Raw genomic sequence first — 13,893 nt, 5'->3', positions numbered from 1 at the left:
TTTCTAGGTCTGGGGACAGTAATGTGTGCAGGGCCGATCGGGGTATGTGCAGCAGGAACGTATATAGGCGTATGACGTAAAGGGGTAAAGGACCTTCCACCTACCTCTAACTTTATCATTGCTGCCAATGTGCACCATGACTAGTGGGTCTTCGCCAGCCCCTCCCAGAAATCTGTCAATCGATCTGCAACGTACAGACTTGAGTGCCAGGTAGGAAACACACGGTTCAACCATCTTGTTCTTTGTGACAGATTGCCCTGTCTGGCCCCCTAATAATTGAGTCCCCCACTACCAGTACCTGTCTGGCCTGCCATACACTCCTATTCCCCACCTTACTGGAGCAGACACCCCCTTGGCTTCCAGGGGCCTGTTGCAGCAATGACACTCCTGAACTAACACTTTACTTTATCCGCTGACTTGGAAAACTTGGGGTATGCCAGATCAGGACTAGTCTCCCTGGCACTCTTCCCTCTACCCCACACAACTAGCTGCCTCATCCCCCTGCACCTCCATACTGTCACCTTCTCCCCCATCTGCCCCTGTGAGTGCGTGTTCTGTGAGACTTTCCAGTTTGGCACTCTCAATCTTGCCAGCTGCTCCTTTAGATCCAAAATCTGGGCTTCTAAACCAGCAACATGCACACATCTCACACAACAGTATGCACCCTTAAACATTTGTTCAAGGGTTGCATACATTGCACAAGATGTACATTGAACTGCATTGTCAAACATGGATCACTGGCAGTCTGCACACAGATGCATTTTATAAACTCTTAATTAGCAACCACTCCCCTTACCGTTCATCTGTGCAACACACAGCAAACTTGTGTTTATACACCTACAGGAATGTATCCCACAGTACAGTCCCTATGCTTTATAAAGCTAGCTCTGCTCATGAGCTCACTTCATAGAGCCACTGAACCTACTGGTGTACAGGTACATCATGGGTCCTAAAGTGACAGACTCTATGTCCCACACTTGAGATAAAAAGACTGCTTTCACACATACCGCATTCGCAGCGGATTTCACACTGCGAGTCTCGCAACGAAATTTGCTGCGATATGCAGTACAGTTATGCCCTATGTCTCGGCACTTTTGCAGCCAAATGTAGCCACATCCTACTTTACTAATCATCTGCTGGACCTTTAAACAATACATTACCTGCCTGTGCTCCCATCTGGTTCTCCAGCTCCTGGGTCCTTGACGTCCCTCTAAGCCAATCAATGTGTTGCGGCAGGACAGTGCACTGATCGGCTGAGCAGGATGCCAGTGCCCTGGGAGCCAGAGAAGCAGATGGGAGCGTAGGCAGATGATTAGTTAAATAGGATGTGGCTATATTGCCTCCATAGGGCCAAAGGGCATAACTGTACTGCATATCACAATGAATTTTATTTATTAAAGTTATTTAAATCGTTATGAAGTGTTAGATTTGAACCAGGATACCATCTGTGTGGCACTATTATTTTCATCCTGTACCAATGTGTGCCCCAGTTTCCTTTTACTAGTCTTAAAAATAATCGTATTTACGGTGGTTTTTACGTCTGTTTCACCCATATACACAGTGGTCCCTCAACTTACAATGGCCTCAGGTTACAATATTTTCAACATACAGCGATCTTACATTAGGCTCCGCCTTCCTGAGCCGGTGTAAATTATATGTTAAACCATATAAATTTATGTTAACCTCCTTCCCACCTTGTTGGGCCCCCTGTACACCCATTGTGTGAGCGGGAGATACGGCTGGCGTACGCCAGGGAGAGGTGGCGAATCAGAGCCTTCTCTCTGGCGTACGCCAGGGCGCAACTTTGATAAATGTTCAACATAATGTTCCTTTCTGTACTGTAAAACTGGCCATTTACTGCTAAAACCTCAAAATTACTTAAGTGTATGCACAGTACAGTGTGTTACTACATGTCCTGTACTGCTTTTTACTTGTGCAAGGCTGCTCCTTTGGGCACCAGGAGAGGGCAGCTTTATTTTATTTTTCTGGGACCCTTTGTGGTCTGTACCCTGAAAACAGTCCATTCTTCTACATATAAGGTTATTCACAGCTTCCAGTAGTTCTTTCGGACTGTTGTATGTAAGGACTTGCTTTAGCCACGGTACTAGTTATCTGCCTATTTTATTTTAAATCTCCATTTTTTGTCTCTTTTTGGAATAATATTTTGGGGGCTTTGGAACTAATTACAAGTCTTCCATAGAGTTTTGGTCTCAACATACAATGGTCCTTCCAGAATTAATTAACATAGCTAATTAAAGGGGTAGTGCGGCGCTAAGCAATTATTCACAAAATAACACACATTACAACAGCTATACCCACGCTAAACCTGGAAGTGTGGTGCATTATACTCACCTGATTCGTGTCAACCCCCAGCCGCCATCTTGTGACAATGATGTAATCTTCGGGAGGCCGGCCGAACCACTGCAGCGGTCTGTCATGCCGGCCCCCATCTGCCGCGTCATCAGCTGCTCAGCCGCGATTGGCTGAGCATAACTAAGCTCAGCAAATTGCGGCTGAGCAGCTGATGACGCGGCAGAGGGGGGCCGGCATGAGGGACGCGTCATCAGCTGCTCAGCCGTGATTGACTGAACTTAGTTATGCTCAGCCAATCGTGGCTGAGCAGCTGATGACACGGCAGAGGGGCATGAAGGAGGGCTGGTGCGGTCCCCAAGATGGCGGCCGGGGTCGACACAAATCAGGTATGTATAGTGCACTACACTTCCGGGGGGGGGGGGGGGGGGGGGGGGGATGGGGAGGCGGACACGGGGAAGGGGGCCATTCACTACCATAACATAAATTACAAAGTTGTATAACTTTGTAATGTGTGTTGTTTACTGCATTACCCCTTTAAGGCTATGTTCATACTAAGTAAGAGACCAGGGCCGGGTCACTGAACGGCCAGTCTCTGAAAAGAACATCCCAGCCGATACTGCAGTACCGGCCGGATGATCTGTAGTCTCACAGAGTTCTGATGTAGGCGCATCCATGCGCGCCTGCATCATAACTCCCCACAGAACACAATGGAGCAAGCGGCCAGAGCCGCTCGCTCCACAGTGTGCTATTCAATGAATAGCAGCTGCAGAAAACTGACTTGTCAGTTGTTTGCGGCGCCGCTAGGGATCCCGGCTGGAGCGTACACTATGTGTATACGCTCCAGCCTGGGATCCCATAGACGGCAAGGTAACATATATTTTTGTAATAATCACGACCGTTGTTGCAATGTGCACATATGTGAACATAGCCTAATATTGCATATTGAGGGACCCCTATAATTGTAATATCTCTCTAGGACAAATTGTCGCTGTTCCGAGTGTACTAATATATGTTTTACTTTTTTTTGCAGGAGGTAAAAGGTTTTCTTCACAAGAATTTCACATTGTGAAGAAGGATGAGGATATATGAGACCCTAAATCTTTGAATACGCTGCCTTTCCAATTATTTTTAATGCTCTTAGCTTCAGCGACAGCCTCTTAAGAGGACCTGTCCACCCTGCAGAGTGCTAAACCATCACATCACAGGGAGGTTAAAAGCTCTGAAAGAAGAACATTGGTAGTTTCCCCATTTTAGTAATAGTCTAGTAAAACTTTTAGCACTCACCATGGATGAAGCATTCAGAGATCGGACTGCTTTTATACGAGGGGCCAAAGACATTGCGAAGGAGGTTAAAAGACATGCGGCAAAGAAGGTCGGAAAAGGTGTAGATAAGATGCAAGATGAGTATACCAAACGTTCTTATACTAGGTTTGAAGAAGATGATGATGACAATTACCAACCACAAGATGGGTACTACCGTGGTGACCCTCTAAATGATGATGAAGGGGGCTCTAGTGATGCCACTGAAGGCCATGATGAAGATGATGAGATATATGAAGGGGAGTATCAAGGTATCCCCAGAGCAGACTCAATGAAAGGAGATCTCCTCATTGATAACCAGCAGCTTGTAGCAGAATTTAAAGATTTTGAAGATTTAGAAGGGCAGAGAAAGAAGGATGAGGAAGAACTGGCCCAGCAGTATGAAATGATCCTTCAAGAATGTGGACATGGAAAATTTCAATGGACTCTCTATTTTGTACTGGGACTTGCTCTCATGGCTGATGGGGTAGAAATTTTTGTAGTCGGGTTCGTCTTACCAAGTGCAGAGAAGGACATGTGTTTATCTGACTCAAACAAAGGCATGCTGGGTAAGTCTATTTTACTACCATGTTTAGATAATGTTGGATGGAATATTGCATGGTCTGTTACTGTACTGTTAATGAATCAATTATATACAATTAGTTTTTAGTAGTTTGTAAGATGCAAAAATAACAAAAATGGTGAAAACTGCACCAGATTTATCAAAATATTGCACCTGGTAGAGACTTCTATACCCTATACATAGAGAAATTACTGGAGTCCGAGATACTGACAATAAAGATAGGGTGTTAGTCCCTACAAGTCTATACAAGAAAATACGTAAAAAATGACTATTGTGGTGGACACCAGATATGCAAATAAAATGGTTTATTGGTGCAAGAGAAAGGCATACAAGTCAGTGATTTACCAAGTGAGAATAGTCAGAGTCACTGATTATCAAAGTATGAAAGCAATAGAAGTCGCTGATTTTTGAGGTATATACTAGGATGATGTCAGGGAGGTAGCCCTATTACACCCTACCTAACCAAAAGCAAGAGACCACTGGGTGAGGCATCCCTTGACCAGATGGGGAGTATCCCTACACTTATAGACCGTCACAAGGGATAGTGTCTAGAAAGTAGGGAACAAAGAATATTTAGAAAGGGTGCAGTTTTCCTCTCTGGTGAAATGGAGATCACACATGCATGTGATCTATCAATACAATCATAATTAGTTGGCACACTCAGAGGTGAATAAGAGGGTTTTTCAGGACAATGAATTCCATTTCCGACGCGTTTCTTCCATATGATGTTCAAGGGTTCATCAGGGAACAGTGTGGACTTATTATTATGTGCTGTGTCCTTAATGCCCTATGTCACTAATGTAGATCGCAAATCAGTGCGGTACACACAGTAGGGTATTTTCAGATATATATTCTGTAAATAGCAGTTTCCAAGCTGGTGGTGGATGAGGTCTCGTATGATGTGGTTAAGATGTTGGTCACTGACTAAAAAGTAGTTTTGCGGTAAGTTGCTTAACCTCCTCACTCCTCACGCCGCTCCACAGTAAATTAACATCGTTGCAGCCTATGTTTGATGCTGCAGCGACGTTAGTTTACGATCCAGGATGACACAGGCACAGGAGCTGCGCCCGTGTCATCCGCAGCGGGTCCCGGCAATCAGTGATAGCCGGGGACCTGCCACAACTCTCAGCACCGGAGCCGGTGAGATTTGAAAACAACATTCCCTATTTATGGTCTGTGCCTGATACTACATCCAGATGACACCCTATAGTGTCAGTTGACCAGTCCTGCTTGGGTAGTGCAAGGTCCCTGCGCTGGGTTGAGGAGAATTCCCACGGTTTCCCAGAATAGCTGTGTGTTACAATAGGATACGTAGGTTTTAACTGCAGCTTTGTCCTACTGGGATCAGTACCTACTGTAGTTCAGGTATGCTGCCCTGTGTCATGTAGAGAGTATCCCTGGTGTGGACAAGGTTATTTCCATAGGACATCCTTCCTCCCGAGGGGTCTAGCACTGCATAATAGCTGAGGTTACTTTAATAAGAAATCAAGTAAGTCTCTTGGTCAAGGGTTCTGGCCTGAGATGGTCCCTGGCTTCACTGCAGCGGGAACTGTCTCTGTGTGTGTCTCTCTCTCCAACTCCTGACTACAGAGACTCCTGACTCCCACTCTTTTTATAGGGGCGACCTAAACTCCCTTAATTAGTGGGGCTGTGTGTGCAAAAGAGCAAGAAGAGGTGATATAGCAGAAAAAGAGGCAAAACAGATCTGGATCTGTGACAGGATGAAAACAAACATATGACTCAAACAATTAATCCATTGCTTCCTTCTGCTGTGCATGGTATAAGACATACAGAAAATACAGTGGTGACACCTAGTGGGAAAAACAAACACTTCAACTTTCCTATCCCACTATGAGAATTTTAGCAAGTGGTGCATAAGAGACTTAGTGGCACACCTGTGCTGGGACACTACGCTATGAAAAATATATCTTTATCTTTAGTTTAAATCTCTAAAGTTATAGTAATTCTGTAAGGAATTCAAATCCTGCCTTAGAGATCCACAAATCTTAGGCAGGGAAATTCATTGATCAGAATAGTCAGAAATCTCCATTACAAGCCACTTTCTCAATCCATTCTTCTTTTTATTTTTTAAACCCAGAAGGGAAAACCCTGCGATCAGTCAGGAAAGTTATGTTTTTTTTTTCAGCCATAGAACACCCATGATGACATCACAGCAAAAACTTTAGCTCTATTGCTATTTAAAGATATGTAGAGATAGATAGAAGAGATGTCCCATCCTCTGCAGGTTCTAGTTTTTCACATCTCAGTTCTAAAGCTGTTCTTTGATATATTAGTTACGGCCATGTCTAGTGATAAGCAGACTTAGGGGCCTATTCCAAGGAGCGATAATCTGCCGAATCAGAGCGATAATCGGCCGAATCGGCCCAATTCGGCCAATTATCGCTCAGTGGAATAGAGAGAACGATCAGCCGATGATCGTGTCATCGGCTGATTGTTCATTTAGGTTCAGACCTAAAATCATCGTTCGCCACCAGCGCATCGCCACGGTGGAATAGCGACCGACGATTTCAGCAGCACCATACATTACTTGTCCGGGCTGCAGGTCTTCTCCTTCTCCCGGGGTCCCGCGTGCAGCAGCTTCAGGGTGGGGCTGTCTGAACTGACAGAGCGCTCAGCCAATCACTGTCCGGGACCGCCGCTGCCAGTGATTGGCTGAGCGGTCTGTCAGTTCAGACAGCCCCGCTCCGAAGCTGCTGTGGCGCGGGACCCTGGGAGAAGGAGAAGACCTGCAGCCCAGACAGGTAATGTATGGTGCAAGGGCTGCAAGGACTTCGGTAACGAGGTCCCTGTAGCCCTCGCTTAACAATCATCGGGGCCGTGGAATAGGCCCAGTAAACGAGCGCCAATCTAGCAGATCGACCCTCGTTTACATCGCTGATCGGACCCCCATCGGCCCATGGAATAGGACCCTTAGGGTTTGCACACTATGCAATCCGGGCACTGTGTCGGACTGTGAGCGACAAAATCTGCGGCAAGTGATCCGCACAGATTCTGTAGTGTGCACGTACCCTTAAACTGTCCCCTTAAAAGGTCTGTGCCAGAATCCGAGTGTTCAGGTATCTGGACCCGAACACGGAATTTGACACGTTTGTACTGTTAATAAAGTTTGTTAAAAGGCTTCTGAGCAGCCAATCAGCAAACTTTATTATTGTTTGCATTGCATAGCAAACACAGCCATACCCAATATAGGCATGGCTTTGATTGGACAGGCAGGACATGTGACCCCATTTGGATGCTGAATAGAGTAGGGAGAGGATGCTGCAGCTAGGCAGGGACAGATAGGCATGAAAATTTTTAATAAATGTCATTTTTAGGGCACAAAGTTGCTGTGGGACCCATACATCTTTGTGTTAGGAGTTGTGGGCCCAGTAAATCTGTGACTTAAGAGCTGTAAGGCCAGTACACCCATGACTTGGAAGTTGTGGGCCCAGTACATCTGTGAGTTAGAAGCTGTATCGCCAGTACATCCTTGAATGGGGAGCTGTTAATCAGTATATCTGCAAGTTAGGAGCTGTGTGACCAGTAGCGCAGGCATGGTAGGCGCGGGCTGCACCTGAATGGGGAAGGGGCTCTAGGGGGTTCTAGGGGGAAAGATAGCAAAGAGGTTGAAGAGGAATTTAAAGTGAATCTGTATCGCCAAAACACTACCCCCAAATCCGCAGTACTGTTTGTTAGTTCTTCTCAAGCCATGCCTGGTACAGGGGTCTATAAGTTTTGTTTACCTCAACACCAGAGATACGTTGTGTATCTGGACTTTTCAAAGGCATTTAATACTGTGCCACATGAAAGGTTGGTCTATAAAATGAGGATGCTGGGACTAGGGGAAAACATATGCAGATGGGTAAGTAACTGAGTGATAGAAAACAGAGGGTGGTCTTTGATGGGTTTAAGTAACTAGTGGGGTGCCACAGGGGTTGGGTCCACTTCTTTTTAATATTTTTTTTTATTAATGACCTTGTAGATGGGCTACAGAGTAGATTCTCCATTTTTGTAGAGGATACTAAACTGGGTAAAGTAATCACCACAGATAAGGATAATATCATATAAGGGAGGGATCTGGAGAAGCTGGAGGCTTGGGCGGAGAAATGATAAATTAAGTTGTGACTAAAAATATTTGCGTTGTTTATTTACATTGATACGGATGTAATGTAGAGTCTGTTAACTTTTATTATGCTTGTTTAAGCAAAAGTGCTTTTTTTTATTATATATTTGCAAAGTGTAAAATAAAATGTATTATTATTTAAAAAGAAATGGTAAATGAAGTTTAATGTGGATATACATTTATACATTACATTAGGTTATACATTTGGGTAGAAGAAATAATAGGTACAGTTATGTGCTAAATAAAAATATAACACTGGGTAAAACTGCTTCTGAAAAGGACCTGGGAGTATTGGTGGACAGTAGAGATGAGCGAACATACTCGTCGGAACTTGATTCGCGATACTCGAGGAAATGGCGTCGTCCTCTTCCTGCATGTTTGGTGGTGTTTTCTCAGCCAATCAACATGCAGGGGAGGCTTTGGGACCTCCTAGCATCACGTGGGAACCCCTACGCGTCAATAGCACTGATTGGCTGGCCAGATCACGTGACCTGGGCATAAGAGAATCAGGTCCCGCAATGCTCGCTTCAGATGCAGGCTGGAGGAGCTTAGGGAGAGAGCTGCTGTCTGTCAGGGAGAGTGTTAGGGTGGGGAAAATAGTATCTGTTAAGCAGGAATCATCCACAAAGAACCCAACAGTCCTTCTAAGGGCTACAACTAAATTTTTTTTGCCTCCTAATGGCTACTGGCTGGGACTTGTAGTGCAGCTACCGCAATCTTGGCTGCACGCTGTGCAGAGCGACTGGTGCCAGAAAAGGGACAGCATGTGGTCCACATAGACCCCAAAGAAATTGCCCAAAGTCCTCTCAGTACTCATTTTTGCTGCTGCTGTACCATGGCTTGCTGGGATCTGTAGTGCAGCTACACCTATCCTGGCTGTGCAGTGTTCATTTCAAAAGGTGCCCTAAACATACAGCACCTGGTACCTGGTACACACAGACTTCATAGACTACACCAAAAGTCCTCTCAGCACTATTTTTTTTTTAAACTTATGTTTATTGTCTTCTTATACAACGAAAGGTAACAAGAACAACGCACATGTTATAGAGTCACAGAAAACCTAGCAACAGAGTACTGCATTACGGTAATGCATCCGACCCCATCCTGTTCCATCTCCAAGAAACGGGTAGGCTAGTGACATGAGATAGGAAGAAGTCCCATTTGCTTGAGATCCTAACGGGATTAGAAAGTCAGCACTCATTTTTGCTGCTGCTGTGCCATGGCTTGCTGGGACCTGTAGTGCAGCTACACCTATTCAGGCTGTGCAGTGTCCAGAGTAACGGGTGCTCTAAAACATACGGCACCTGGTACACACAGACTCCAAAGACTACACCAAAAGTCCTCCCAGTACTAATTTTTGCATCTTGGCTTGCTGGGACCTGCAGTGCAGCTACACCTATCCTGGTGTTTTTTTTTTTAAACACCTTAGTGGTATATTCTTGGCTTGCCTAATACTGATGAGTGCTGTCTGTTAGTTATCAAAGCATTTTAGCAGTACATTTTAGGCTTGACAAATATTGGTGCGTGCTCTTCCATACTATTCACAACAGCCTAGTGAATACGTTTGTGGTATCTGTTTGATTCACTGCATTGGAGTGAATGTGTGTGTCCTCTCAGTTACAATTACTCCTGTCCAGTGAATCAGTTTGTTCCCTCAGTTACATTCACTCCAGTCTTCCACGCAGTCCACCCACGCTAGCCAAGGTAGTGGAACTGTGGCTCCTCCAGTTCAACCTCCAGCCTGGAAATTAAAGATTCAGATTCAGCATACTCCCAGGAACTCTTTTCAGAACCCTTCCCAGAGTCACAAACCACTGCTGAGCAGCAACCTGAGCAGTTGCTCTGTCCCGATGCCCAAAATATTAAACTTTCGCAGTCTGTGGGTGATAAGTGGGGACTTGCAAGTAGTGTGTGAAGAGGTGTCGGATGATGGGACACTTTGACGTTGTGTTCAGGGCAGTAAGTCCAAGAGGGGTAGCAGAGTGAGGAATTGGAGGAAGAGCTGGTGGATGAGGAATCCACAAAGCAAAAAAGCAGCAGAAAAAGTGAAATTAAAGAAGTGTGGGTGCCCGCCTCACCTAATCAGACCAGGTTGGCATCAGGGAATCCACAATACAGTAGTAGATACAGCACTTCCAAAGAATCCAAGTAAAGTTTATTGTACACCAGTGCTGGTTTACAATAAACTTCACTTGGATTCTTTGGAAGTGCTGTCTCTACTACTGTATTGTGGTGGATGAGGAAGTGATCGACCAGAGCTGGGTTGGTAAGCCTAGTCAAGACAGTGCTTCTGAGGGGGAGGCAGGTGCAGCACCAAAACAGGTTGGAATCGGCAATGGGGTGGCCAGAGTGAGAAGCAGGGCCAAAGCAAGTAGATCAGCAACTGTTTCACGGAGTGAAGCTCACATGTCAAGGCCTGGATGTTCACAAGTCTGGAGGTTCTTTGAAGAAAGTGAGGATGACCTACGGACTGTGGTGTGCAACCTGTGCCACACCAGGTGGTGACAACAGAGTGACCAAGTTAGATGAGGTAGCAGCTGAACCACCCAAAAAATGTAGCCTGACACAGCATGGGGTTGACAACAGAGTGACCGAGTTAGCATCTGAACCACCCAAAAACACGTGGCCCGAACTGGTGCTGTATGCCTTGGAGGTGCTGGCCTGCCCTGCCGCTAGCGTCTTGTCAGAGCGGGTGTTCAGTGCAGCTGGTGGCATCATCACTGATAAGTGCTGACAGGCTGCTGACGCTTATTAAAATGGATAAAGCCTGAATTTCACCGCAGTTCAACATTTTTTAGGAGGGTCAACTACGGCCTTTGACTGAAATCTCATTGATGACTCCTCTACCTCAGTTGAACTTGATCAATCTGTTGTCACCGCCATTCTGTGTCAGGCAAAATTTTTAGGTAGTTGGCCTGCTACCTCAGTTGAACTTGGTCAATCTATTGTCACCGCCATGCTGTGTCTGGCTAAATTTTTGGGTGGTTCATCTGCTACCTTAGTCGAACTTGGTCAATCTATTGTCACTGTCATACTGTGTCTGGCAAAATTTGTGGGTGGTTCACCTGCTACCTCATCTAAGTTGGTCACTCTGTTGTCACCGCCATGCTGTGTAAGGCTGAATTTGTGGGTGGTTCACCTGCTACCTCAACTAACTTGGTCACTCTGTTGTTAACGCCATGCTGTGTCAGGCTAAATTTTTGGGTGGTTTAGCTGCTATCTCAGTCTAACCAAGCCCCTCTGGGGTTCATCCCTATGCTGTAAACTGCAATCTCAGTCAAACTATGTAATTTATGGGTTCACCACCAAGGTGTGCCAGACTACAATTCTAGGGGGTTCACCTGCAATCTCAGTAACAGATTGTCATTCAGGGGTGTATCACCGTGCTTTTTCAAACCAGACGTTTCTAAGGGTCACCTCTAGGCTCTCACACACGATTTTATGGAGGCTCGTCACTATACTGCAGCCCAAAATTGTCTTGAGGGTCACCACCAGGCTGTTGCCAGAATTTGGCATAATGGTGTGATTAGGCAGCCTAGGAGGCATCCATGCATGCTGCCCCTGCTGTTTCCTGTCTATTTTCGTGGTGTTTCCTTCATTTTCTTAGGTTTACAGGTTTTCAGGCAACCTTCCCTGTGCAGAACTTTGGTCCCCTGCAAAAATGCTTGAGTCTCCTATTGAGGTTCGTTATTGGGAAAAATTTGACTCGAATAATGAGCACCCGTGCATCTTAGTACTTGCTGATCTCTAGACTTCACCTGTGAGTCACAAAATTTACTAAAACTATTTCATAGTCCTGTGACAGATGTATTAAGGCCACTGCACTAAAGTAGGGTCAGAAAGCCCAAAAAGCTCACTATGATCCTGCCGTCTGATAAAAAAAATAACTTTTATTTGCTCACTATGGTAAAATTATAAATAGGGGATGTAATTTAAAAACACAATCACCACACTACTAGCATGCTATGTAATGTCAAGTCACAGATGCTATTCATCTGGCAAAAATTACTAGTTTGGAATAACCACAATAATCATTTAGCCCCTCAACTTGTTTCACTCCGCAAGGAGCATCATCAGGAGGAGGGCATGTGAAATATAGGTTGCCCAAACTACACCTTTTTTTATATACTTTGTTGATGATCTCACTAGGCCAGGATTAACCTGGTTGAATAATCCTAAAGAATAGATATGAGTGAACCTCGAGCATGCTCGGGGTTGATCCGAACCCAAACTTTCGGCATTTGATTAGCGGTGACTGCTGAACTTGGATAAAGCCCTAAGGCTATGTGGAAAACATGGATGTAGTCATTGGCTGTATTCATGTTTTCCAGATTTATCCAAGTTCAGCAGCCACCACTAATCAAATGCCGAACTTTCGGGTTTGGATTGACTCGAACCAGAACCCGGTTCGCTCATCTCTACTAAAGAACTGAAAATGGCATTAGCCAGACAACAAACAAGAATGTGCCATGTCAGACGCTATAGACCAACAACCTATTACACAAAGCAATATTGAGTTAATTGCTAGGTATTGCAAACCTTAAATGATCCAGAGGTAGGCACTGGACTTAGACATTTTAATAAAACATTTATTTGTACATCTGCAATGCATTTCTTGACCAGGACCAGAACTTCAGGCAGTGCTTCTATTTAAAACAATATATTGATACTTGTTAGAGACTGTAAATACAGAATCCAGTTGGTCAGCCTATATATGTGGGCAATAGAGAAACTCGCTCATGAGAAAGGGGACCATAGGCGTATCAGTCCATCCAATAAAGGAACACTTCTGGGTAAGCAGCAACAAAGAAGCACATGTCTAATAACTGCTCTGCCGTTTCATACAAGAGGAGTCTACTGCGGAGTCTTCAGAACCATTAACTCTATTGTGCATAAAACACCCGATGACCAGTCCATTGCATTATACTGGAGTAGTCTACTGTACATGTCAGAACCGCTGACTATTGCACATGACGGGACTTGGTAAACATTGGACAAATTAATCGTACATGCTATATATATTAAGAGAGTTAAGACTGAAAATGTTGGTCCCCTCAAAAATAATCTGGGTGTAATCTTGGAGAGGGATGAGAAAAAAGCGAATCTATACTAGAGTATCTTAATAAAAATCTTATTACACAGCACCAGCAGGGTTTCTGAGGGATCGGTCCTGCCAGACTAATCTGATCAGCTTCTATGAGGAGGTCAGTTATAGCCTGCACCTGGAGGAGGCTGTGGACATTGTGTATCTAGACTTTTCAAAGGCATTTGATAATGTACCGCATTAAAGGTTGGTCTATAAAATGAGAATGTTGGGACTAGGGAAAAACATATGTGGTATACTGTTTTTTTAAACTATTCACTTGTAGACACTGGACTAAGCCTAAAGCCCCTCCCATACTGGAATGGGAACATTTAGTTGAGAAAGTATATCGGTATGAAAAAATATATTATGCTGGTAGTTTATCCGGAAGTATGCGGCAGGAAAAAAGGTGGCAAAGATGGCTTCAATAAATGAATCCTGTGAGATGGATCCTGTGTCTGCGATTTGAGGATTATTAACCTGTATTTTATT

The 13,893-nt window shown here is 44.7% G+C and overlaps 1 protein-coding gene across 2 annotated transcripts in view; it reads left to right on the top strand.

Moving 5' to 3' along the window:
- The window catches only part of SV2A (synaptic vesicle glycoprotein 2A), a 620,870-nt gene that overhangs the window by 119,634 nt on the left and 487,343 nt on the right, over positions 1-13,893 (top strand). For both annotated transcript variants that reach the window (XM_069950896.1, XM_069950897.1), the window contains exon 2: positions 3,344-4,181. In XM_069950896.1, the coding sequence (XP_069806997.1) occupies positions 3,599-4,181 (583 nt within the window). In that variant the 5' untranslated portion in view covers positions 3,344-3,598. The remainder of the gene's footprint in view (positions 1-3,343; positions 4,182-13,893) is intronic.

Source organism: Dendropsophus ebraccatus, chromosome 13 (genome assembly GCF_027789765.1).
Source record: "Dendropsophus ebraccatus isolate aDenEbr1 chromosome 13, aDenEbr1.pat, whole genome shotgun sequence".
In the NCBI taxonomy this organism is placed as follows: Eukaryota; Metazoa; Chordata; class Amphibia; order Anura; family Hylidae; genus Dendropsophus; species Dendropsophus ebraccatus.
This window is presented reverse-complemented; position numbering and strand designations above follow the sequence as displayed.